Genomic DNA, 26,030 nt, shown 5'->3' on the forward strand with positions numbered 1-26,030 from the left:
CATATGCCCCCTGCCCCACACATGCGTCATTTTCTTTTCTTACTGCACCGTGATGTGGAGTCTTTCCAGGTCAACACCTACAGATCTCCTCGTGGCTCGTGGGGCTTCTTTGCAGTTTTCCCACTAGCTCCTCATGGGCTTCCATTTATTTCAGTCAAAGCCACGTCCCCTCCTCCCCCACCCCTTGCCTTTCCCCTATTTCCCAGTGTCCATCTGACCTAGGCCTTGCAAAGACCCTCGTCCACGGCTCCTCTGTGACAGCAGAGCCTGAGGGGAGCCTGGGCGGGACTCCTGCTGCCGTCAGCTGCTGCTCTCTCTCCTGACCTGGCTGCCTTTTTCCCTAAGAAAGCCTCACTCCCTGCATTAAAAATAAGTGTCTCCTGGGACTTTCCTGGTGGTCCGGTGGTTGAGACTCCAAGCTTCCACTGCAGGGGCGCGGGTTCGATCCATGGTCAGGGAACTAAGATCCCGCATGCTGCCTGGCGTGGCCAAAAACTAAAAAGCGTCTCCCTCAGACTCTCTGGGAGGGTGGAAGTCTCTGTCCTCTCCCCGCGTGCTTGGCTCTGGGGCGTGACTCATGTGCCAAGCTCTGGGGAGCAGGAGTCTGGGAGGAGGTGGTCCTTGCTCCCTAGGTCCCTGTACTCCCGGGTTTCCCCCCCACCCCTAGGCCCTGGTGTCTGGGGAGAGAGGGGGTCATGGTGCCCTGTCGTCTCCACCTCTGTCCCTGGCTCAGCACCGCGTCTTCTGTTGGGTTTGCAAGTCTGTTGGACAAACGTCACGTGTAGTGTGCTGCCCTGTGGTCTGGGCACTGAATGTTCGTGGGAGGCGCCGGGAAGGCTGCTGCGGCAGAGCCTTCAAAGTGGTGTCTGTGTCGGGACTTCTTTGGTTGCAAGTGACAGAAACACCTTAGTCTGGCTTAAGAAAAGAAAATCAGGAACTAATTGGCATAGATTCTGAAAAGGCTGGGTGTCTGCAGGGGCCCGTGTCATCAGGAAGGGTGTGCTCCTGCTGAGCTGGCCTCGCTCTCTGCTGGTGCCCTGCAGACCAGTGAGAGGTGCGGTCCCCGCCTGCGTCCCAGAGTGCTCAGGTAGACATACCATCCTCTGGCCAGGCCACACAGTACCAGGGTAGGAGAGAAGTTGTTCCCACATTTCCTCAGGGAAAGTCGGGGTGCTGCCACCTGAAAAGTGGGACGACAGTCATTTGCACCTTTGCAGTAGGGTTTGGACAGGGCTGGACAGGAGGCCTCAGGTGGGTCAGGCTTGATAAGAGCAGAGTCTCCAGGACAGAAGTACCAGCGGCATCCAGGAAGCAGTGATGGCCTTTCCCAGGAGCTAGGAGGACACAGGTGGGCGAGACCTGGAGGCAACCCTGGCTTTGTCATTCTGTCTATGAAGCATCCAGCAAGTTATGCCACCTCTGCGAACCTTGCTTTCCCATCTGTCAGCTGGAAATAGAAACAGTCCCTCCCTCGCAGGTGGCCGCAGGGGTCCATGAGGTTGGGGTGCAGGGTGCTTACTTAGCCAGGCTGTCCATCGTGAACCCAACGGCCCGCGGGGCAGGAGCCCCCGTCACACCTCCCCAGACCAGTGTCTTTTATTCCGCCCGTCAGCTGGTGATGAGGCAGCACTCAGTGTGCAAGAGAGAAAGAAAAGGCAAATCACTGGCAGCTCCTCAGAGCAACCAAGTCACCACGTCAGTGCTGACGACTATATTTCAGCAACAGGCCGGAAGCGTGGGGGTGGCAGGGCCCGCACTGCTCCCCGTCCAGCTCTGTCACCTGAATAGCTCCCCTCCTGGGCCTGATTACAGCCTGGGAAGGGCAGCACCTGCTCATCACACCCACCTCAGCTTCGTCATCGTCGTCATCGTCATCGTCGTCACCGGGGTAACTGCGGGATGGTCGTTGGCAAGATGGCTCCCTGTTCCCTGGCTCGGTGTAGGGAGGGCAGAAGCAGGCGTGTGGGAGGCCCCTGGCCCCGGGATAGCTGTAGAGGATGTGTGACTGCTGTCTCGGGTGGTCACCCCCCCACCCCGTGGGGCACCCCAGAGCAAGTCAGGAGCAGGGAAAGCGGGTCCCTCCCTCTCCCAGGTCCAAGTTTTGGTGGTGCAGCCCTTCTACCCTGAGGCTGTGGGTCCTGGGTAGGCCTGGACACCTCTCCGCGTGTGGATCTGTGCGCACACGTTCCTACCAAGCCCCGTGCCCTGGAGCCCCTACCCGACGTGGTCCTCCTGGGCCAGTTCCCTCCTCGGCTCCCGCTGCCTGAACACAAGCAGCTCCGGGGGCTGGTGCTCACCGCGTGCTCTCTCGGCCGCCTGCTCGGAACTTTTGCATTAGGATCGGGACCTGATGCTCAGGTTGTAGAGCCAGACCCGAACCTGGTAGTGCTGAGTATGCCCTGTCCCAGCACTGGCCCCGCCCGGCCCTGCCGCCCACCGATGGCCGGGGACCTGCTGGGCACCCTTCCCGTGGTGGGTGTGTTTGGCTGAGCGCCTCTGCCCCGCAGGCTCTGTGTGACCTCCCCGCGGTCCCCACTGGTGAGCAGATGTGGAAGCTGCACCTGAGTGGACACGTGGGGAGGAGCGTGGCCTGCAGCCAGTGGGCAGCGGGGATCCCTGGAGGGACTTAAGCAGGAGGAGAAGGAAAAGTGAGAGGAGGTTTCTCCGTGAGCTCGGACAAGCCACGTGGTCTCTCCTTCACGTTGGTTCCATCTTTGTTGGGGCCGAGCTGGGTGCCTTTCTTCACAAGGTTAGACGCGGGATCTCCGTGGGACCCAGCACTCCCGTGCCTAGGGGTCCACCCAGCAGAGTCCAGCAGAGGCAGCCCCGCTCAGCACAACCGAAGGGGGGCCTGGTGTCTGTGAGCAGGTGAATGGGTGACAGTGAGGTCTGGCCAGGCAGGGAGTGCTACTCGGCCTTAAGCGGGAGGCGCCTGCAGCGTGATGATTCTGCCTGAGAGACACCAGACACAAAAGACAGATACTGTGTGCATCCATTTCTGTGAATGTCCAAGGGTCGGCCCGTCTACAGACACAGCAGCATGGAGGTTCCAGGACTGGGCTGGGCTGGGAGGCCCGCTGAGGGCTGGCGAGGACGTTCCAGGAAAGATGGTGCTGATGGTCGTGTGACCGTATGGATGTACTTAATGACACTGAGTTACACTTAGAACACAAATGTGCCCTTTTAATCTGCTTTACCACAAAGAAGAAAAGGGCGCCTGTCTTGCCTCAGCTCTGTCACCTCGACGCCTCCTACTCATCCCACCCGCTCCCTCCAGCTCAGTCTGACTGTTGTCACCTCCTTTTCTCCGCAGCTGAACTTTGACCTGGACCGGGGCATGTTTCCAGTGGTCATCCAGGCTGTGGTGGATGAGGGGGATGGTGAGTGGCCTTTCCCTTCGGTCTCCCTTCCAGGCATGCACACTTGGGAAGAGGCCCTTCTCACCCCAGTCAGCCGGGTCCGGGGATCTCAGTCCAGAAACAGCGGACGACGTCGGCTCAGCCTGCTGGGCGGGCTTGGGGCCAGGGGGCTCGGGCGCCGAGCGCTCCGTCTCCTGCTGCTGGTGCCGTCCCTGCGCCCCTGTGGCAGAGCCTGGCTCTCGCGGTGCTGACAGTGGCAAGACAGGCCTCCGGTGCTGATGTCCACCCTGCAGTGGAACGATGAAGGCTGCCGGTGCCACGCTGACCCCTCGCCACCTGCCTCCTCCTGCCAGTCCTGCTGGCCTCTCCTTGCCCCTGCTGTGGGCTGTGGGGTCCCGGGCAAGGGTGCAGACACCGGAGCCCTGCCCGGCCTAGGCTTGTCCCCATGCCGAGTGAGACGGGAGCAGAGCCAACCGTGAGCAGCCAGCAGTGGCTGCTTTGGGGCCGGGTGAGGTGCGCAGGTCGGAGGGAGCTGCAGGCAGAGGAGGGCGAGGCAAGGACAAGACCTCAGTGGGTCCTCAGAGGACCAGGCCCTGCCTGCAGGCTGAGAGCTGGGGACGTGCCAGCTGGAAAGAGGAGGCCTGGGGTGGGGGGCCAGGGGTGGTGGAGGCCGGCTCTGACCACTCTCCTCTCTCCCGGGCAGGTGTGGAAGTGGCCGGCCACGCCCACGTGCTCTTGGCCGCCTTTGAGAAGGTAAGTGCCATCTTGCTCCTGATCGTGCAGCCGACTCCTCATTTGTCATCGTATCCTTCACGCAGTAGGTGCCCAGTAAATGCTGGTGGGGTGGACGAGGGTCTGCCACCTGCCTAGTACGGTCCTAGACGTGACATACATACTCTCCTGGGGTCCCCGAGTTGGGGGTGCCCCGTATATAAAGAGACCATTTACATGGAAGGATTCATTTACTACTACTACTTTTTTAGTGTTACGTGTATTTGAACTTAGGTGTTTGCCCTTTTTTCCACCAGACCTGAGCCCCCAGGCCCCTGACTGTCCATGATTTGTGGCCGTGTTTATGGTGTGTGGTGGGGGTGTTGGCTGGTGGTGAGGACAGTCAGCCCCACCACTTACTCTGCATTAGGGTGTCTCGGGTTCTAGGGTTGGTCCTCTCACCGGGGTCCAGACAGTTCCATGCGTCCGTCCATGCAGCGAGCGAGGGCCAAGCTGTGTTGGGACAGGGTCCCTGGTCACTGAGAGCCCTGCCAGAGTAGTGGGGTGTGTCCCCTATTTGAAAAGGCTACGGCTGATCCCCACCTTGTAGTGTTCCTTGATGTTGGTCGGCACTGTGCAGTTGTGTTTTTAGCGCCAGCTTGTGGCCCAGGTGGACGAGGAGCAAGGACCTCACGAGGAAACCAGTCTCAGACCGCTTGTTCTGGACGTCCTTCCAAGCCCTGGCTTCCTCAGCTCAGGGTGTACCTGTAACCCCGAAAGCCTTAAGTGCAGAGCCCATCTCCTCCATGTGATCTGGATCTTTCCAGATGCCCCAGGGGGTCCGTGGAGCTGGGCCTGAGGCCCCTCTGGCGACGTTGGGTCTGTGCTCTCCCTGGCCTCCTGGGGCCGTGGTGGAGGTGGCCCTCTCCATCTCTGGGCTCACCAGCTGTGCTCCCCAGGCCGGCCTTGTTGGAGGAGATGGTGACTATTTACCATCTGTGTGCTCTGGCAGGGCGATGGGCCATCACTGGCAGACACTCCATTCTGTGCTTCCAGTGTAGAGTCCAGTGAGAAACTACCTTATTTTTGGAGTGCGGCATGCTAGAAACTTCTGTTAGAACCCATCAGCCTTACAGAAAATGCCAGGTGCTGGTCTCAGTGGACTCAGAAGGGGTATTTGGTGAGCGAGAGTTCAGATCTGGTACCGTGCTTAACTGTGTGGACTCGGAGCCGTGTGCCTCCCCAGGTACCACCAGACGCATTTGCTCTATCTTGTTCTCACGGCTCTCAGAGCTTTGGGCCTTCCTGGTACGTAAGGCAGTGACATCCTTGTGCTGTCTTCGTGATTCGACCAAGCCCTTTGAGGGCTGGAGCCGTCTGTCTTAGTTCTTGTCATCCAGGTGCTGCTTCTTGCAGCTGGGGAGGTGCCTATCCATTGTCAGAACTTGGCTGATGGTGGTGAACTTGAGTGTTCTTGAGAACGACCCAGGGAGAGTTGGGTTTTGTAGGTCAGGGTGGGACCCAGGAGGCGATATTTTTAGAAGATTTTCTGGGTAGTTTCGAAGCCAGGTCAGAGGACCACAGTTGGAGGATCCCTGGCCTGTCTCTTGAGTCTTTGTGTGGCCCCTTCTTTTTTCAGCCGTAGATGTGGGTTGACCGACGACGGGCCTTCAGCATGGCCGAGTTAACCTCTCTGTCCTTCTTCCCTGCAGCACGTCGACGGCAGCTTCTCTGTGAAGCCTTTAAAGCAGAAGCAAATCGTAAGTCCAGCAGAGGAAATACCGTGAGCCCTTTTGATTTAAAAGACAGGCGCACACGTGTGACCCAGTGGTCTCTGTGGATTATTCTCCCCGGGCCACCATGGCCACTGTGGAAGTAGCTGGTGACACCCCCTACTGTGGGCCCTGGGCTCCGGGAGTCAGGGTCGGGGTCACTGGGTGTGTCTGCGTGTACTGCATACCCACCACGTACCTGCATTGACCATCGTAGCCAAACCTTGTCCAGCTTGAACCGAGTGAGTGTTCAGTAAACACTTGCCGAGTGAATGAATGGACAGATGGAGGAAGAAGGGAAAGAAGGGAGGGAGGGATGGAGGAAGGGAGGGAGGAAAGAAGGAAGAAACACTGCAGCCTCCCCTCCTCCTCACAAATTGCTGAAATCACCTCTGTGTTGGGCAAAGACTTAGATTGACTTAATCCATATTTGAGAGAAGGATGGAATATCTTGGAACCAATGGGAGCTACAGACCAGTACAACCTTTCTTTGGGGTCCGTAATTCCATAGTCTATCACCAGGAAGAATTATCCCTGGTGGCCTCCGACTTAGGTACATTCTATGAGGATTTAGCGGACAGGGTCCCCTGAAATGAGCCTGGAGACTGATTTAACAGCGGCCATGGTGGGGTCTGTCTCCAAAGCTGTGATTATCAGATTATCCTGTGTGTAGCTGCTCAGGTATGTCAGCCACAACCCGGGAGTGGTGTTGCTGAGTTTTTTAAAAGAGGGGTTGAGAGAACTCTGGCAGGTGCAACACCTGGAGGTGGCAGGAGGGCAGGAGACCCCAGTGATGATCTGGGCACTTGTTTCAGGAGAGCTGACCGGCAGGGCCGTGGCTCTCAGGAGGAGTATCTGGCCAATAAACTGTGGTCAGCTCGAGGCCTGACTCTGGTCACTCTTGTGGGGCTGGTGACAGGAGGGTCCAAGGTCGTTTTTGTCTGGGGTTGGGCACAGTAAGGTGGGCAGAAGATGTGGTCGCCAGGTCCGGGTAGAGCTTGGCTCCGCGCCCTCCAGGGCAGGCAGAACCTGGGCCCAGCCCAGTGTCCTTGATACCGGTCGGCTGGGCAGGTGACGGTTCTCCCTGCCTGTCTCCAGTAGTGCCTGCTCCCTGGGGGTGGGGCTAGACAGAATCGCCAACCACACCTGCCCCCAGGACCCGAGCCCGGCACCTGGGAGGGGTTGTCGGGAAAGGTGGGTGCAGAGGAGCCATTGAGTTGGGAGCAAGTGTCCAGACACCTCTCTGCTCTCCAGGTGGACCGGGTCAGCTATCTGCTGCAGGAGATCTACGGCATTGAGAACAAGAACAACCAGGAGACGAAGGTGCGTGCTTGTGGCACCAACGGGCCGGGCTGGCCGTGCTCCGCTGTGCTCCTCCCAGCTGCTCGGAGGCAGGCCTGTGGGTGACCTGCTTGGGGCCCCTGTCCTGGCCAGGGCCCTGCAGGTTGGTGGCAGATGAGCCAGTTCCCTGCTGAGCCTTCCCCTGGAGACCCCAGGCCCCCAGACTCCATCATTTTTCCTTAATTTCTAGAGTTAGCAGAGTCTGTGGGACATTGTCCTTTTTCCAGCAAATTCACTGGCTTGTTACCATCACTGGGCAGCTGGCCATCAGGGCAGCATGGGGATGCCGGACCCCCTCCTGCTGCCCCCTTCCCCGGTGCAGCCTTGGCCTTTCCCTTCTCTCATCAGCAGTTGAGCCTGCGCTGCACCCGTGGGCCGGCTCACCTTCCAGTGCCTGTGACAGGAGCCTGGTGGTCCACAGAGCCAAGGTCTGGCACAGCCAGGGAATTAGTCCATGCCTTTGTCATTGTCTGAAGACACAAATGAAACTGCTGCCTTTTTTAAAAACCTCTGGGGTCTCAGGCCAGCTTCCGTGGTGGCTGGAACTGGCTGGATGCCAAGTGCTCTCTGCCCAGGTCATGTTTCTGCATCAGAGGTCATCTGACTTCTCATAGAGGGCCTGGTAGTTAATGCTGTCGACCTCTATGGCATCTGTCACTTCTGTTCATCTGTCTAGCACTGCCGGGATCGTGCAGAAGCAGCCACAGACATACAGAAACACAGGGGCAAGGCTGTGTTCCGGTAACACTTTGTTTCAGAAGCAGGCAGCAGGCTGGACTTGGCTGATCCCTGTTTTAGGCTGTTGCTACCTCTTGATCCAGAAGCTAATTTTGTTTTCCAGGAGGTGCCATTACTTAAGGAAAACATTTCAACAAGTTAGACTTGCCTGATTTATTTTGGGGGGGCCGCACTGCGCAGCTTGTGGGATCTTAGTTCCCCGACCAGGAATGGAGCCCAGGCCCCAGCAGAGAAAGCAGAGTCCTAACCATTGGACTGCCCGGGAACTCCGTTGCCTTGTTTTTTTTTGTTGCTGTTTTAAGCAAGTAAATGGGCAGCCTTGGCAGACGCGAGTCTTCCCACATTTCCTCTTTGGTTCTGGGGAGTAGGAGACCCAAGATCTCTCGATTTGGGGAGGTGTCTTGGGCTAGGTGGGCGTCCTGCTCTTTGGTGATCTTCCTCTGCCCCTGGGGCTTCCCTTTGCCACCGCAGCCCCCAGGGGAAGTGGGAACAGGAAGGCCCCTGGCCTCTGGCCTCGGGAGCCACTGACCCTGGGACCCTCGGTGTACCCATAGCCCTCAGACGAGGAGAACAGCGACAACAGCAACGAGTGTGTGGTGTGCCTGTCGGACCTACGGGACACGCTGATCCTGCCCTGCCGCCACCTGTGCCTCTGCAACTCGTGCGCTGACACGCTGCGCTACCAGGCCAGCAACTGCCCCATCTGCCGGCTGCGTGAGTGGGACGGGCGGGCGGGCGGGCGGGGAGACGGGCACGGTGGCAGACGTGGGCAGGGACATCCGTGGCGATGGGGTGGCGCCGTCTGCCTCCAGGGAAGTCGGATGCAGGGCAAGTATCCAGGAGGGGCTGCAGGGCAGTGTGTGGGGTGAGCTGCACAGAAGCAATCAGCAAGTCAGATCTTTATTTCAAAGAGTATGTGGGAAATATTTTGATTAAAAAATTATAATAAAATGAAAAGTGTGGTGGGTGTAAATGATCAAGGAGTTAAATTTGGTTTCCTTGAGCATCTGGACTTTCTCAGTCAAAAGTTGTCACGTTGGGGGAATTCCCTGGAGGTCCAGTGATTAGGACTCTGCGCTTTCACTGCTGAGGGCCCAGGTTCGATCCCTGGTCGGGTAACTGAGATCCCACAAGTGGCGCATACGGCGTTAAAAAAAAAAAGTTGTCATGTTGGGCCTAATTCTGAACAAAATATTCATCCTCCAATAGAGAGTAAACATTCTCAGGTTGTAGGTCCTGCTGGTGGGTCAGCAGTCCTGGGCCTGGTTCCTGCTGGTCCTGGCAGGGACTGGGTGTGAGCGTCAAGAGCACCCTCCTATGGGAGCTGCAGGACATTTTCTCTGAGGAGATAAATGACAGCTTTTTTTTTTTTTAGCATAGACAAAGACTGTCAGATTTACTGTCACTTTCAGAAATAATGTCTTGGTCGATTTAAAACTCCAAGTGTGAAAATATCTCTTTATTGCTACATTTAGTTCTTAGGCTCATGACTGTTCACTATAAAACTCTCTTTTGTTGAGTAGTCTATGGCTACGTTAAAATTATGCTTCACAGCAATTAATCAATATACATGGCCTTGGAAAACCCTGGGGGAGAAAAAGAAAGTGTGTTTTAAAAATAATAAAGCTTAGGGAGTTCCCTGGTGGCCTAGTGGTTAGGATTCCCGGCTTTCACTGCCGTGGCCCAGGTTCAGTCACTAGTTGGGGAACCAAGATCCCGAAAGCTGCACACCAAGGCAGAAAAAGACAAGAGAACAAAGCTTAGGTTTATCTTTTTTTTTTAATGCAAATTGATCTTTGTAATAAAGTGTTCTTTGCCCTGTGTTTAGCATACTCAAAAACCTAACTTAGATTCAGTGAGTCTCTGTTGGTAACATGTTATTTTACTTTGTTTCTCAGTTTGATTTCTTTAGTTGTTTTTAGTGAATTGCATTCCAGGTTAAAGGTATTCCATTGTTAGTATATACAGTAAGAGGAGATAAAGGGAGGGTATTTTGAAGGCATTTGTTCTAATTAAATCATATTTTCATTTTCAATAATAAGTTAATACTCTTTAATATCTCATGGACTCTTCACAACCAACTTACTTTCACAAAGCAAATTCTTTATGCATTTGAAAACTAGAATATAATTGTGGTTATCTATTTCATCAACTATATTTGACTGAGTAAAATTCCTTGTATCTGAGAATTACTGTCTTCAGGAAATCATTCTTACTATTTGATTCCAAGAAGGTGGCGTGCTTCCTTTGAGCTTCTGGCTTACTACCGGGAGGAATCTATTCATGTTGTTTCTGTTCTTTTTTCTTTTTCCCTTTAACCTTATTTTTAAATTTTTTATTTCTTCTAGTTTTATTGAGATATAATTGACATACAGATCTGTATAAGTTTAAGATGTATAGCATAACGATTTTTTTTTTGCGGTACGCGGGCCTCTCACTGTCGTGGTCTCTCCCGTTGCGGAGCACAGGCTCCGGATGCGCAGGCTCAGTGGCCATGGCTCACGGGCGCAGCCGCTCCGCGGCATGTGGGATCCTCCCGGACAGGGGCACGAACCCGTGTCCCCTGCATCGGCAGGTGGACGCTCAACCACTGCACCATCAGGGAAGCCCAGCATAATGATTTGAGTTACATACATCACGAAATGAATATCACAATAAGTTTAGTGAACATCCATCATCTGATATAAAGAAATGATAGAAATTAAAAAAAATTTTGTGTGTGTGTGATGAGAACTCTTAGGGTTTTCTCCCTTAACAACTTTTAAGTATAACACACAGCAACGTTAATTATAGTTATCATGTTGTACGTTACACCCCTAGTACTTATTTATCTTGTAACTTGAAGTTTGTACCTTTCGACGGCCTTCATCTAATTCCCCCTCCCCCCTCCCCACCTCTGGTGACCACAAATCTGATCTCTCTTTCTATGTGTGTGTATGTTTGTTTTTGAAGTGTAACTGACCTACAACACTGTGTTAGTTCCTGTTATACAACATAATAATTATTTTCTGTACATTTCAAAATGATCATTACAGTAAGTCTAGTTATCGTCTGTTACCATACAAAGATATTGCATAGCTACTGACTATATTTCCCCACACTGTACATTTCATACCCATGACATTTATTTTGCAGCTGGAAGTTTGTACCTCTTCATCTCCCTCACCTATTTCTTCCTCTCCCCACCCACTCTCATCTGGTAGCCAGATGTTTGTTCTCTGTATCTATAACTCTTGTTTCTGTTTTGTTATGTTTGTTCATTTATTTTGTTTTTTAGATTCCACATGTATGTGAAATCATACAGTATTTGTCTTTATCTGACTTACTTCATTTAGCATAATACTCTCTAGGTCCATCCATGTTGTTGCAAATGACAAGATTTTATTCTTTTTTTATGGTGTATATACATATACGATAGTCCATTGTATATACACCCCATCTTTATTATCCATTTGTCTGTTCATGGGCACTTTGGTTGATTCCATATCTTAGCTATTGTAAATAATGCTGTAGAGAACATAGGGGGTGCATCTATCTTTTTTTTTTGTAATAAATTTATTTATTTATTTATTTTTGTATGTGTTGGGTCTTCGTTGCTGCGTGCGGGCTTTTCTCTAGTTGCAGCAAACGGGGACTGCTCTTCATTGCCGTGCTTGGGCTTCTCATTGCGGTGGCTTCTCTTGTTGCGGAGCACGGGCTCTAGGCGTGCGGGCTTCAGTAGTTGTGGCTCACGGGTTCTAGAGTGCAGGCTCAGTAGTTGTGGCGCACGGGCTTAGTTGCTCCGCAGCATGTGGGATCTTCCCGGACCAGGGCTCGAACCCATATCACCTGCATTGGCAGGCAAATTCTTAACCACTGCGCCATCAGGGAAGCCCCTCTGCCCATTTTTTAATTGGGTTGTTTGTTTTGATGTTGAGTTGTATGAGTTCTTTGAATTTTAACCCTTTATCAGATATATTGTTTGCAAATATCTTCTCCCATTCAGTAGGTGGACTTTCATTTTGTTGATAGTTTCTTTTGCTGTGCAAAAGCTTTTTAGTGTGATATAGTCCCATTTGTTTATTTTTGCTTTTGTTTCCCTTGCCTGAGGAGACATACCCCTCAAAATTTTACTGAAACTGATGTCAAAAAAAAATACTGCCTTCAACTCAGAAACGTGGCTTGTCCTGGGATTGCTGCGGGGTGGGTGGGTGGTCAGTGTCCCCGAAACTTGGAGGGTCTCAGTGGTGCTGCCCCTTGCCTCACATGACCCTGTCCTTCCACCACAGCTTTCCGGGCCCTTCTGCAGATCCGGGCAGTGAGGAAGAAGCCAGGAGCCCTGTCCCCCATCTCCTTCAGCCCCGTTTTGGCCCAGAGCATGGACCACGATGAACATTCTGTAAGTGCCTCTTCCTTCCTGCATTGGAGGGTGTGGGGGTAGAGACAGGAGGGGCCTGGAGGAAGCCCCTGCCTACTGTGCAGGGCCCGCCTTCATGTTAGGACAGTGCCTGGCTCCTGGTGGGGCTGGTCTGGTGGGAGCCAGTAGGTCAGGAAGCCCTGGAGGTGTGGCCAGGAGGAGGCTGCCCAGGCTCTGCCCTCAGGGTGGTGCCAGGCCAGGACCCAGACTATCTGGCCAGCACCCCTGCCTGCCAGCTCTCTGGGCCTCTGGCTCACCTGCCTGGTCCCGACGGGCAGCTGTGAAGATGCGTGGGTGATCCAGGCTGGGCCCAGTGAGCTCTGGCTGCCGGATGGCGTTGCTTTTGCCAATAGCAAGAGCCTAAGATGCAGGTGACCCTTCGCTGAGTCTGAAGGGTCGTGGTGTCGTCACCTCTGCTCCACCAAGGTGACCTTGAGAGAGAGGTGGGCAGAGACAGAGATGGGGAGGGAGAGACACAGAAATGCAGAGACATGGAGAGACAGATACGGAGAGAGAGAGAGAGAGAGACAGATGGGGATGAGGTTCAGAAGGGAGATGCTGAGAGATGGGCAGACAGGGAGACACAGAAAGAGATGTGGAGAGACACACAGACAGGGTGGGGTTTAGGGGGTCGCTGAGGTGGGCAGGTCGGGCAGAAGGACCGAGGACGGACAGGGGTAGGCCCGGCTCCTGGCTCCTGGGTCCCAGCTGGCTTTGAGCATCGTCAGCCAGTGAACCTATTTTCTGGGCTCTCAATTGAGGTTGTTTGGATCCAGTGATTCTTAGAGGCCCTGCCAGCTCTCTAAAAAGGAAAAAGCGGGCTTCCCTGGTGGTGCAGTGGTTAAGAATCCGCCTGCCAATGCAGGGGACACGGGTTCAAGCCCTGGTCTGGGAAGATCCCACATGCTGTGGAGCAACTAAGCCCGTGCGCCACAACTACTGAGCCTGCACTCTAGAGCCCACGAGCCACAATTCCTAAAGCCCGGGTGCCTAGAGCCCATGCTCTGCAACAAGAGAAGCCACCGCCATGAGAAGCCCACGCACCACAACGAAGAGCCCCTGCTCACCACAACTAGAGAAAGCCCACACACAGCAACAAAGACCCAAAGCAGCCAAAAATAAATAAATAAATTTATTTTTAAAAAAAGTAAAAACAAAAAGGAAAAAGAGCCAAAGCCCTCTGGATTGGCATACCCACAGAGGGCACCTGCCCCAGGCCAGCAGGTGTGATGTGTTCAGCCCAGCATTTCTGAAAATTGGGCCAATGTTTAAAAGTCTAGGAATTTTCCTTAAGACTCAGATTTCTGGCTTCTCTTTCAAAATCTGAAGGTGTGGTCTTGCTGCTGGATCAGGAGCAAGGCTGCCCCTCAGGTTGGGGTGCCTGTCACCCCACTTCTCCCGGGCCAGCCACACTGTTTAGCCTGTGAGGCCCATAGGCATCAGGGCTTCCGGCTCTGAAACCAGGCCCTCAGCCCTTTAACAGTGGACTTGTTTTCAGAACAGCGAGTACTTTCTCCAGCACCATGTTTTTGGTGGAGATAAAAACAGTACTGAGTTGTTCCTGACCCCGAGAAAGGAGCTTTGCTATTCCACGGAGGGTGGGCTCAGGTGGTGGGTTTTTATTGTCGCCTCTCCGGGTTTCTGCCCTGGCATCTGAGGGTCAGGCGGGATCCTCCCATGTTTATCCTTCTTGTCCTGAGAGCTGAAGTGCCTCCCACAGTGCAGGGCAGCCTGGAGCTTGGATGGTAAGCTCACACTCCAGAGGGCCACCGCCTTCCTCTCTGGAGGTTACAGTCCCAATTAAGTGGCCCTTGTTCTCTGCCACATTCCCTGCACGAGCAATTTCCACGTAGTACTAGAGTCCAAATTGGGCATTTCCTCCAGTGAGTCTGTTAAGATCGCTGCAGAGTGGGGGTCATCGGGGGCTTTAGCCCCACCTTTAGGAGTTAGACTTGGTGATGAGTCAATGAGGCTGTGCTGGGACCTCCAGGTCCCTTCCCTGTGCCCAGCCAGGCCTGCTTGTGGGGAGTGCTTGGCCACTGTCAACACCTGCCCTGGCCAGGACCTGCTGCTCAGGGTGACCCAGACCATGAGTGGCCGCTGCAGACGGGGATGGGCTCTTCCAGAGCTGCAAGGATGTGCAGGCGCAGCCAACCCAGGCCCAAGGCAGAACCCATGCTCGGCCAGGTCCCCACGATTTACATGCACGTAGAATTTGCGAAGCGCTGGCTCATGGCACACCTGGAGACCAGCAGACCAGGGAGACCCCAGCCAGCCAGCTCCAGCGCCGCATGGGGGGTGGCAGCGGTAAAATCTATGATTTTTATCTTGACAGTGTCCCTTTAAAAAATCAAAGTCGCACCCTGCCTCACTGGCCAGCAAGAAACCTAAAAGGGAAACAGTAAGTGTGTTTGGCCCTGTGGCTACGTCTTTGCCCTGTGCCCTGATTATTGTACCAGTGACAAGAATGGGAAGTCACTTTCACCCCAGGCTAACGTGTTCTGTTCATTTAATCTGTCAAATCCACTCTCCCCAGTCCCGGCGTCCCTGCCCAGGAAGGGAGTTTTGTGGAACAAGCAAAGCTCAAGGTCTGTCGGCAGAAAGCCCCGGGCGCCCCTTCTCGCCAGCTCTGCTTCTGCCCGTGGTCTCCTGATGCCCTGTTTCCCTTTTTTTTCTTGCTGGCAGTGGAATGACGGAGGCGGAACTAAGGCTGCCGCTCTTGTTGCAAACGTCCCTCGTGCTTGCTCCCCCTGCACCCCTGCTCTGCGGGCCAACACTTGTATTTCTCACGTTTTTCCTGCATCTCAGGGAGCAGACAGCATGTGGCGGCTGGGCCGGGCCTCTGCCTGGGGCCTCCGCTGAGCCCCGGGCCCCTTTGGAAAATGGTAGAGGGTTGGGGTCACTGAGGGTCAGCCTAGACAGAGAGGTTTTCTCCCTGTTTCGAGGGGCAAGGGGTGGCTTGGGACAAATGCAGGCCCCGTGGTCCCAGGGAACCCAGGAGGTGCTTCGAGGACAGAGAGTACCACCTGGCTCCTCTGCCTCCCCCTGGTCCCTAGGGGTCACTCTGTCACCTCCCTGAAGGGCAGCTCCCTTCCTTCTCACAGGTCAGCCGGGCAGGCAGGAGTCCCATGTAGAGAGCGTTGCCCTTCACCTTGTCCACGAGAGTGAGGGCAGGCGGCTGCCCAACCCCCCGGCTTGGGAGGCCTAACATCTCCCTTTGCCTTTAACCCTAAAGCAAGACTCAGCCTATTGATTGGATCTACTCCCAGAGAGGGTGAGACTGGTCCTGTGGAGGTGCCTGTTAGACTCCCCGGAGCCCATATCAGCCCTGCAGTTGCTTGTCTGGCCCAAGGAGGATCTCTAGGCTGGGTCCCCGTGTCGGGCAGGTCCTCCTGGCCTAGGCCACACACTCCCACCGGCTTCTCCTGCCTCTGCCATGGCTTTGCTCCCCTCCTGCCCCTGCCCCTGCCCCCTCCTCTCACTAACACCTCTCTCACTCTCTGCGCCCACCAGGCAGGAGCAGAAAGCCAGGTAGGGGCTGGCCAAGGCCCTCTCTTCCTCCATCCTGGGCACCGAGTGGGCCACTTGGGTGTCCTGGGCTGCAGCTGCAGCTGATGGCCGAGGGCGCCCTGGGCAGGGGTGTCCGATGCTGCTCTGGAGTTCTTGGCGCCCCTCTGAGGGAGGGGGATATGAGTCTCTGGAAGGTGGAGTGGACAGGAGATGGTCAGAGAGCAGGCTCTGGGGAGCAGACCATCCCTGGGGCACCAGGCCGGCGTCTGGGGCTCTGTGGCCCATGGGCAGTGGGCAGGGTGCCTGGCCGGCCCGTCCCTCACCTGCTCCTGTCCCTGCAGAGCTCCGACAGCATCCCGCCTGGCTACGAGCCCATCTCCCTGCTCGAGGCGCTCAACGGCCTTCGGGCCGCCTCCCCAGCCATCCCCTCGGCCCCCCTTTATGAAGAGATCACCTATTCAGGCGTCTCAGACGGCCTGTCCCAAGCGAGTTGTCCACTTGCTGGGATCGATCGGATCATGGAAAGCAGCCTCCAGAAGGGCAAGCTGAGGAGCAAATCCCCCGACAGGTGAGACCACCGCCAGCAGCCCCCTGGGGAAGGTGTGCGGGACCCTCCAGGTACACCTCATCCACCTTGTTTGTGCCCCACGAGCCAGCCCTGGCCTTGCTTGGCGATTACAGGATCGTTGTCACTGATGTAAGGGACTTTCGAGGGCCACATGCCCAGGGGCTGGGCAAGGGTCAGTCCTGGTCCTTTGGACACTTGGAGGTGCCAGCGAGCAGCCCTGCTGTGTTTAGTCTTTGCTCAGACGTGTGCTGGTTTTCTAGAAAAGTATAAAGAAGGCACAGGTTCTATAAAACTCCCACAGCCCCTGCGCCTTATACGTGTGACAAAACAACTCCAAAGATACAAAAGGACACGTGGGTCTCTCCTGCTGTTGCTCAGCCCTCACCCCAAGCCTATACCATCGCGGTTCCCCTCTCCCCTGCACACAGCGCCGTGTGCAGGCTGCAGGTGGAGGGCCACCTACTCCCCAGGCCTAGCACACATTTGCTGGCCCAGCTGGGGCTTTGGCTTGGGTGGGGTTGGCGTTGCTCATCCTCTGTCCTCCGCCCACTCTGTCCCCAGCACCCTGCGGTCCCCATCGTCCCCCATCCATGAAGAGGATGATTCGGAGGCCCCGCCCCCGCCGAGCGGGGCAGGGGTGGCGCTGAGCAGCTCCCCCGAGGTGAGGCCCCTGCCCGCCCTCCTCAGGCATGCCATTGCCATTTGTCCTTCCATCCCCACGCTCCACCACTCCCTCACGCACTTGTTGACCTTGGCTGCTGTGACTTCCCCCAGCCTCCATTTCGTTTCCTCATCTGTCGGGTGGGTGCTGTTGGGTGGAGTCCAGCGAGGGCCGTAGGAGGAGCTGTGTGTGACACACCCAAAGGCGCCGCCTGTCCTGGACCCGACTCACCCTGTGTCCTCCCCGGCCACCTGCAGCCTGGTGCCCAGCTGTCAGCACCAGGGTCCAGGCATGTTTTTCCTTTGTTTCCTAGAGCTTTATAACGGAGGAGGTTGACGAGACTTCATCACTAAAGCAAGGTGAGCCCTCTCCTCCCTGAGGCCCTGGTGCTCCCTGCCCAGCAGGAAGCGGGGCCTCCAAGTCTCTTCCGGAGGTTCCTCCAAGCTGTGTTAGTTGCCCTCCTGGGACCACACACTTTGGTTCCTACACGGTCTCATGGAGGACAGCCCTGGGCCGCTCCTGGTTTTCCCTCCTTATCCGTCCATTTAGTGATAGCAGCCCTTTTTCTTCCTGCCTGGATCATTCTGCCCATGGTCGGTGCTCCATGCTCCTGGGCTTGGGCTGTGCCCCTCCCTCCAGGGCAGGGTCCCACCGGGGTCTCTGGGCCTTGCCCAGGCCTGGGGTAGCCGATGGCCGGTGGGTGCGCAGCTCAGCCAGGCCCCTCCCCGGCGTGTTCCCTGTGTAAGGGGCCTGGTGCCCCTCCTGAGCAGAGGTTTAGCACTTGGCAGCCCCCTGGGGTCCAGTCCCAGCGCCGCTGCCGGCACTGGCTGTGAGTGGGGAGGTGACGGGAGGTGGGAAGACGCTGTTCCTCTGCAGTCCTGGTCTTTCCTCCCCGTGTCAGACAGATGAGGAGACTGAGGCTCAGGGTTGGTGTCGGAGGAGGCCCAAGGCCCTTTAGTTGAGAATGACAGAGGCAGGGGGTGGCCAAAGTGTGATCAAGGCCCCCAGAGCAACCTGCAGCCACCCTGGCGCTGTGACCCCCTCCCTGCTGGGTGGCCCCTGGCCAGTGCTGCGCTGGGTGACCCATGTCTGCCTGTAGGCTGCTGGGCAGGGCCTTGGGCCTGGGCATGGTGCCAGGGTTAAGGTGTCCCCCAGGAGCATGGTGTTGTCACTTCCCACCCGGCGTGCAGGGCCAGGTCCCTCTGCCTCTCAGGCCTAAGCTTCCCCACCTTCCATGGCTGTGGCTCCTTCCCACCTGCACATAGCATGTGCCAGGACTGGGGGCCCTCCAGAGGCCCTGTCACAGGATCCAGGTCCCTCTTCTGCCTGAGGGGATGCCCCCACAAGCACAGTGCAGGTCCCGGGCTGAGAACTGATGTGTGAGAGAGAGGACACCCCCCTGTTCCCCCTCATGTGAGCTCCCTGCTGCGGGCCTGGGGGTCAGAGGGCTGAGCACCCACCTGCCTGTCCAGGAAGATAGGAGACAGATCTATTACCATTCCATGTTGTCTTTTAAATGTGGGTCTGTGATGTTTTTATGATAAAAACAAAATAAAGCCCCACGCTGGGTGGTAGGAGAAAAGGAAAGAGAAAGAAAATAGACATCTACCTCTGGGTCCTGGGAGAGCAGAGGGGGAGTCAAGGGTGGGGTCTGGGCCCCAGGGTGGGGTCTGGGGTCCCAGACTCCTGCCTGCCGGTCCCCAACCTGCCCTTTCCTCTGCAGGGAGCCGAGTGCCGTCTATCGAGAACGTCCTGCAGGACGGCAGCCCCGAGCCCTGCAGCCGAGGCCAGCCCAGCGCAGCTGCAGACATCTACCTGCCAGGTAACGGCACTCGGCCGGTGGCGCTGGGAGCCTGCCAGGCCTGGGGGAAGCCCACTTCCCCATCCCTGGCTCTGAGCGCACGCTCCTTCCATTGACGGGCCCAAAGCACGGCCAGGCCCGGATTACACAGTCACCGAGCAGCCCCTGGTTCTTTGGGGCAGAGCCTGTGCCTGAGGCCCCTTTTCATCCCGGAGCCAGCTCAGCCTCAGGAAGGCAGAAAAGGCTTCTTGTTTAAGGCCAGGCGGGCAAATCTGGTCCCACTGCCACTGCTGTCTTCCTTCATCCCTGGGCTGTGCTGGGTGCCCCAGCAGCCGGGCCTCTGCCCAGGCAGCTGAAGACGGAAACCTCCCCACTGGCTGCAGGCCTGGCGAGGGCCAACAGGCTCCACCACTGGCCTGGGGCTCACAGGCTCCCTGGTCCCGGGTGAAGCAGCACGTCCAGGCCAGGGCAAGGGACACAGGCTGGGGCACTAGGTGCCAGCGAGGCCCAAGGGCAGCAGGAAGGGGTCTTGCGTCTCCTCACACCCCTTCCCAGGCCCCCACCTAGGGCCCTGTGGCCTTAGCTCTGCTCTCTGCTCCTCTGGGTCAAGATCCTCAGGTTCAAGTCCTGGGCTCCAAAGACGGGACGGGAGTTGGGGTCTCTCAGACGCTTGTGCCCAGGCCTGCTGGGACACCACCTGAGGTTTCCGGAATCAAGATAAAAAGCCACGTTGCCCTCAGAGCCTGGCTGCTTCCTCATGGCTGGGAAGCCCCTTCTCCTCACCCCTACCTGTCTTGGGAGCCACCACTGCCTGGTCCCCTGGCCTGGGCATTGGGGGAACTGTGATGTGCTTTGGTCTGGAAGGGCCTCTTGTTCCTGGGCTTCTGGACGAGCAGCGGCCTGTGCAGACAGAGGGTGTGGTTAGAGGACAGCGGGTCCCCAGGTGTGAGGAAGGAGGGCACTAGTTGGTTCGTTGACACACACGGGCCTACCCAAAGGAACCCCTGGGTGAAAGCTGTGTCTTGGAACTTAGATTAACACAGGATTCCAGAGGACTTAGTATATCATGAGGATGAAAACCTGGTCGGGGTCTGAGGGGCGGTCAGGAGAGGGACTCAGCTTCCTAGAGCCCTGAGTGAGTCCTGACCCTGCAGGCAGCCCCTGGGTGTGGTTGAGGGCACCCTGAGTGCACGCAGCCTCTGCAGTGCCACCCCTCACTTCCCACGCCTCGAGTGGCCCACGGAGTGTCCAGGAGCTCAGGACAGGCCACAGCCAGCTGGCCCAGCCCACGGGTGAGAGCGGGACCTCTGGCTCTCTGGACCCCCCAGCGCATGTCTCGGGCCTTCTTTAGGTCCACACTGGGGGTCGAGGCAGTCGGCTTTGGAGGTGGTAGAGGAGAGGCCACAGAGGCCAAAAAGCTGGCTGTGGGGCCTGACTGGACAGCAGGGTGGGGCTGGTTCTCAATGCCAGAGCAGAGAGGAGGCTGCACGTGGGTGTCCTGTACCCCCTCCTCACAAGCATGGCTGCTTGTACCTGGGGGGCAGGCAGGGGTCCTCGTGGACACACACACCTCTGAGTCGTCCATTCCCACGCCTCTTCCTCTGTTCTCTCTGGGCTTTTTTGCTTAGCAGAGACCCTACACATCTTCCACATCAGTGTGTGTGTTTAAGAATGCACACACGCAGGGATCTCCATTCTTTTTAACAGCACCGCGTTCTCTGGCTGGATGGAGCGTGATTCAGTGAATCTTAGTGTATCCCGTAGATAGGAAGAAAGGAGATGGGGGCAAATCCATAAAATGGAGAAATCCTAGATGTCCGGCATCCCAGCAGCCCTGCAGGGTGGGGGCCCTTTCTGGGCTCCGCTGTGCCCAGCCTCCAGCCCTGACACAGCTACCTGCATCCTTCCCTGGGCTGGGTTCCTCTTCATTAGCACTGGGCCCAGTGCTGTTTCTAAGGAAGCGTTTTCAGCACGTGTCTCTTTTGTGTCAGCACATCGGTTTGTGTGGCATTTATTTCCATCATATCCCACCCCCACCCTGGCACCTTGTCATAAAGCCAGTGCCTCTGCCCTGGAACGTGCCGGTCCCGCTGAGCGCTTTGCTAACCGAGCTTCCGTCTCTCTCCTCCTCTGCGCAGCCCTGGGGCCCGGCTCCTGCTCCGGTGGTTTAGAGAAGTAAGCTGGTACGTGACGCCTTCGCACGCGGGGCGGGGGCTCTGCGGGCGGCCTTGGCAGGGCGCTGGAGAGAGGGCCCCAGCCACCCTTCCTCTCCTGCTCCCGCTAGGGGTTCCTTCCCATTTTCCGGGCCCCTTCCACAGCCGTGTCTTCTCCGGGGCCCTGGATTCAGAATCCAGAGTGCTCCAAACACCAAGGCAGAGGTGCCCCTGAGAGGTGGTCCTGCGGGGTCTGATGCTGGCTTTTGGAACCAGAGGATTTCCCATCTGGACCAGGCAGCCCATTCAGGCTCTTGCAGCCTTCAGGGTCCCGGGATCAGTGACTCAGCCCTAGCTGAGACCCTCCCGTCGCTGACAACTAGCCTGTTCCCCCACCCACCTCTGGAACCTTCCGGAACACCAACATGCCCTGATGTCAGTCTGTGAGGCAGCTGCGTGAAGTGGTCTCCCCACCTAACAGGGAGGTGCCCTCTCCCTGGGCGACCCAAACAGACGTTTTACAGAAGACAGTTCTGCGAGCACCACTGGGAGGGGACGCGCTGGGGCCCCTGCCCCTCCCTCAGGTGACAGCAGCCTCACCAGCAAGTCTGGAGATAGAGAACCTGGCTCCTTCGGTGGCCCAGGGTTTCCAGACGAGTGTGGGTGGGGTTGCACCGCGTGCTGTGTCAGCCTTGTGGGACGCAGCCCTCCTCCCGGTCAGCCGTCCTGGACCCAGGCTGCGGGGTCCATCCACCCACTGCCTTCCCCCACAGACCTTTCTCATCTTCCTTGATCATTCCTTGTGACGAATCTTACTCTCTGCTGAAATAGGACCTGACACTTGTATTCTCATCCGTGGGAGATGTTGAGTGTTGCCACTTAGGTAAAACTTCCGGAAGTAGGAAACGGGTCAGACCCGGCTGCTAGGAATTGTATTTGTCCTGTGTGCTGTGTGGCAGAGCTGGCTTCCCACGTGAAGCCACGGCTCCTAAGAAAACTGTCCCTCACCGAGTCCCCGAAGTCTGTCGCAGGGGGCTTCTGGGTTTGCCATTGAATCCACCCCGGGGCTCCTTGTGCGGATGGGCACGGCCCTGAGAGGTGTGCAGCTCCCTCTGCACCAGCGCCTGGGGGTGGCCTGAGCCAGGGACGGAGCACCTCACGGCATCCTGGAGGCGCCATGTGGGGATGGCGGGAACAGCCTCCAAGGAGGGCAGGCAGGGGCTCCTGGGGCCGCTCTAGGCACCCCTCCACCGGGGTGACCGAGTTCCAGCCAAATTCAGTGGCCTGTCGGAGCCCAGGAAGCACGGAGCAGGCACAGGCGGGGCACCTGGGGGCTGGCAGCCAAGGTGCCCCATTGCCTTCTGTTCCAAGGCGGGGGCTGGGGTCACTGGGCCCTCTGTGTGCTCTGCCGCAGACACACAGCGGGGCAGCTGGTGGGGACCCGGAGCCTGGTGGGCGAAGGGAGCGGTGAGGCGGGGCAGCTCAGCCGAACGTGACCCTCCTCCCTGTTTCCCGCCTGCAGGATGGTCCACCTCCATGGAGACGCCCCGCAGCCTCCACACCGCCGGGCCCCCCCGGCCTCCACTTGGTGGCCCCAGTCCTGACCCTGGGGCCGCTGAGCTGACCCCACTCTGAGAGCGTGGCCAGGCTGGCAGCATGGAGCCCTCAGCTCCCCAGACTTGGCCGAGGGGCTGCCCGGACTCCAGCGTGACCCCTGGCCTCTCCAGTCTGCACGCCCTGTGTGGTCACTGGCTCCGAGGGACCATGTGACCCTTGATTGAAGAGCACAGTTGACCTTCCTCTCTGACAACCCCCTTTTTCTACGGTCGATGTATTTATAAATGGTACAGGATGAAGGATGGCGGCTTTCTGTCCTGGGCGCTGAGCTCTGGGGTTCCTCCCAGACGTCCTATGGGCTGATCACCCACGTGCAGCCTGGATGGGCCTCACCCAGCCCCCAAGTCTGTAGGGGGCCCGTCAATGCCCGAGAACCCAACAGAGTGCAGTCTTCACAGGAAACGTCACGGGGGCCTTGTGGGAGGAAAGGAAGTGGGGTCCGAGTGTCAGTCAATGAAGGAAACAGTGCCTGTCCCCTCCCCATATGCGTGTACCCTCCCCCCACCACGCGGCCCTGTGGGACCACCTCCCACAGTTTGCCCCCCGCCCCCCTCCCCAGGCGGCTAGGCAGTCAGGCCAGGCCTGGGTCTGGCCATTAACAGCGGTTGTGTCCAGGGGCCCTTCTCTGAGCCCCACACCTTCTCAGAGGCGGCCTAGCTCATGTCATCAGGCCCTCCGGGTGGGGGGCTCCACTTGGCCGGTGGCGCTGCTGCCCACCTGCCCCGGGAGGGCCTGAGCCGCTTCTCCACTCCCTCTTCACCAGGTAGATGCCACTTAGCGTTTCTCTTTGATTTGTTCTGTCTGGGACTCATGTGGTGGGACCTGCCAGGGGATGAGGGTCCCATCTGAGGTGACCTCGTCTTTTTTTAAAGATAAACTTTCTGGGTAACAGAAAGGCAGAGGGGACGCTTGGCCTTGGTGCCCCCGGGTGAGAGCTTCCCCAGCAGGACCTTGAGCCCAGTGGGTGGGTCTGCAGCTCCCGGGTGCAGACACTTACTTTCCTTGCAAGCGGGAGCGCGTCCCGCTTCCTGTGGAGCTGCCCTGGGAAGGACGGTTCTGGGGCGGCCAGCTGCACAGCCTGAGGCTCTGTTGAGTGGGGCAGTCGGGCGTGGATGACTCCTTTTCCCTCCGGTTGAGCCTGTGAACAGAGGCCACGCTTGGGGCAGCCTGCCCTGGCCCCTTGGCTCCCTGCCTCCCCTCCCCTCCCACCCACCATGTGTTCATGGGTGCACGCATGCCGACGCACACACACACAGGCAGGGCGGCCGTGTCCCTCTCCTCAGCCCTCTCCTTTCACGGCCAGCACCCCGGCCTCTCGCCATCGATATTGTGCCAGTAACTCTGAAGGACAGGGTGCAGACTGGCCTGTCTTGTACTTGTGTGTGCTACCATTTGATGTACTCTGATTGGCTAGTTTTCGTTCGTTTTTACTGTCTATTTATAGTAATAAAATCATGCAGCAATATCCCACCCGCTCCTTCCTCCGTGCACAGCACCGCAGGACTGAGGCTTCTTGAGGTTTCTTGGGAGGCAGGACAGCTGAGTAGCTGGTGGCAGCTCTGACGCCCTCACAGCAGTGCAGGTGCCAACTTGTGGCTGCAGCCTCTGTTCCCTCATGTATAAGATGTCCGCGAACTACAACTTCCAGGAGGGCGTGAGGGCTGCTGTTATTACTCTTTCGGTCATCATCATGCTGATTGTTGGGTTGGAGCAAAGGAGGGACCCTTGGGACTTGGCTCTGCCTCCTGAGCAGGTGGCAGAGCCCAAAGCCTCCAGGTGTGCAAGTTGCTTCAGCGAGTTGATTCATCCCACCGCCGTGAACTGAGTGCCTGCTCTGCCAGAAGTCAAAATGGGCAAGGCCCCTGGAGCCTGTGTTCTAGTCAGTGAGACACCACGCAAGTAATCCAAGTTTTCTCAGGTCTGGTTACTGTTAAGAAGAGTCAGCGGGTCACGAGATGGAGTTGATTTAACCTGTGGCTGGGGAGGGCTTCTCTGAGGAGATATTTCAGCTGAGCCTTGAATGCTGCCAAGGAGCTCTCCGCAGAAGCGCACCCCAGGCAGGCGGCCCAGCAAGTGCAAAGGCCCAGAGGCAGGAGTGGACCAAGTGTGTCCAGCAAGTGGCTGAAGCATCAGAGTTGGGGGTGTGGGGTGCAGACACCTTGTGGGGTAGTTTTAGTCAGAGGCTTCTAAGCAAGGGAGCAACTTTCTCCAGCTGTCATGTGGGGAATGGATTGGAGGGGCAGGTTTGGCTGCCAGGATGCTGGAGCCCAGCCAGGGCCCTCTGCTTGGTCTGCGCTCCCCTACCCAGCGAGCAGCCTCCCCGTAGGGAAAGGCTGGGGCTCCAGAACACCCACTGCAGCACTGCCTGAACCACCACCCACCAGCAGGGGCCTGGCTCCTTTGTAGACACAGTTCCAAGTAGACTCCTCTGGTCCCCTCTGACTCAGGCAGCCTGTCCCTGCCCCAAGGAAGGCTTGCCACCCTCAGTTGTGCCTGGGTCTGGCATGGTCCCAGTGTGGGAGAAGGGCGCTCAGTGTCACATGGGTTCTTGCATGGCCTGCACTGGATCTCCCTCCACACTGCCCCCAAACCAACCCACTTCCTTTCTTAATGTCTGCGGCCTGGAGGTGGGGTCCTCCCTGAATTGGCCCTTCCCCTTGATAATCTCTCCCCTTCAGACACGGTTACCTGCCCTGGAATCTGGCTTCCCCTTGCCAGCTGTGGCTGCCCCACCTGAGCCCTGACCCCTGGCAGAGGGCCATGGTAGGGGAGAGCCTCTCTCTTTGGGTCCTTACTCCCCACGTCTGACAGAACACCACCGAGGACCCAACGTGAATGAGTTTCTGGCGAATCCTGCCAACCCTCGCCTGCCCTCTGCCCCTCTCCTTCTCAGCCCCGGTCAGGGCACAGAACTTGCCCTCGGCTGCATGGCTTTCCTGAGGCTGTGCTATGGCACCCATCCTGTGAGCACAGGCTGTGGTGCCTTCCCTCAGCAAATCCATGTCCACGGTGGGAGAAAAATGGAGCTTGGGCCAGCTGGTGGAGCGAGTGGCACCATAGGATCCAGGGGAGCCCCGCTACTGTCCCTCTGATGGCTGTTTCTGACGCTTCCGAGCCCTAGCAACTTCCTTCTCCAGTACAGACACCTGGTAAGTAACTCAGGCCCCCTTTTGCTGAAGCTTCACGGTTTTCTGTTGTGTACACTGGGTAGGAGGCAGTGGGAATCTTGGGTGGGATCCTGGCTCTCACAAACTGCTGGGTGCCCTCAGGCAAGTCCCATTAATCTGAGCCCCAGGTTCCTCCTCGGAATAAAGTGGGGGAGACCTTATTTCCTCCAACAGTACCTGGCTATGGTGTCTGACAGGCAGGGTACTTGGTGCTCTGGGCTGGGAAGCTCCCTGCC

At 57.2% G+C, this 26,030-nt stretch overlaps 1 protein-coding gene across 4 annotated transcripts in view; it reads left to right on the forward strand.

Moving 5' to 3' along the window:
* The window catches only part of MGRN1 (mahogunin ring finger 1), a 61,596-nt gene extending 37,504 nt beyond the window's left edge, over positions 1 to 24,092 (forward strand). Inside the window, exons 6-18 of one of the 4 annotated variants that reach the window (XM_032605121.1) lie at positions 3,314 to 3,380; positions 4,063 to 4,112; positions 5,783 to 5,830; positions 7,097 to 7,165; positions 8,476 to 8,635; positions 12,190 to 12,299; positions 14,653 to 14,718; positions 16,169 to 16,395; positions 16,957 to 17,056; positions 17,370 to 17,415; positions 18,780 to 18,878; positions 20,996 to 21,040; positions 22,533 to 22,665. In XM_032605121.1, the coding sequence (XP_032461012.1) occupies positions 3,314 to 3,380; positions 4,063 to 4,112; positions 5,783 to 5,830; positions 7,097 to 7,165; positions 8,476 to 8,635; positions 12,190 to 12,299; positions 14,653 to 14,718; positions 16,169 to 16,395; positions 16,957 to 17,056; positions 17,370 to 17,415; positions 18,780 to 18,878; positions 20,996 to 21,036 (1,083 nt within the window). In that variant the 3' untranslated portion in view covers positions 21,037 to 21,040; positions 22,533 to 22,665. Of the gene's footprint in view, positions 1 to 3,313; positions 3,381 to 4,062; positions 4,113 to 5,782; positions 5,831 to 7,096; positions 7,166 to 8,475; positions 8,636 to 12,189; positions 12,300 to 14,652; positions 14,719 to 16,168; positions 16,396 to 16,956; positions 17,057 to 17,369; positions 17,416 to 18,779; positions 18,879 to 20,995; positions 21,041 to 22,532 lie in introns of all 4 variants that reach the window. The other 3 variants (XM_032605119.1, XM_032605123.1, XM_032605120.1) reach the window with 3 other exon arrangements.
* The last annotated feature ends 1,938 nt before the right edge of the window (positions 24,093 to 26,030 follow it).

Source organism: Phocoena sinus, chromosome 15, assembly GCF_008692025.1.
Source record: "Phocoena sinus isolate mPhoSin1 chromosome 15, mPhoSin1.pri, whole genome shotgun sequence".
NCBI lineage: Eukaryota > Metazoa > Chordata > Mammalia > Artiodactyla > Phocoenidae > Phocoena > Phocoena sinus.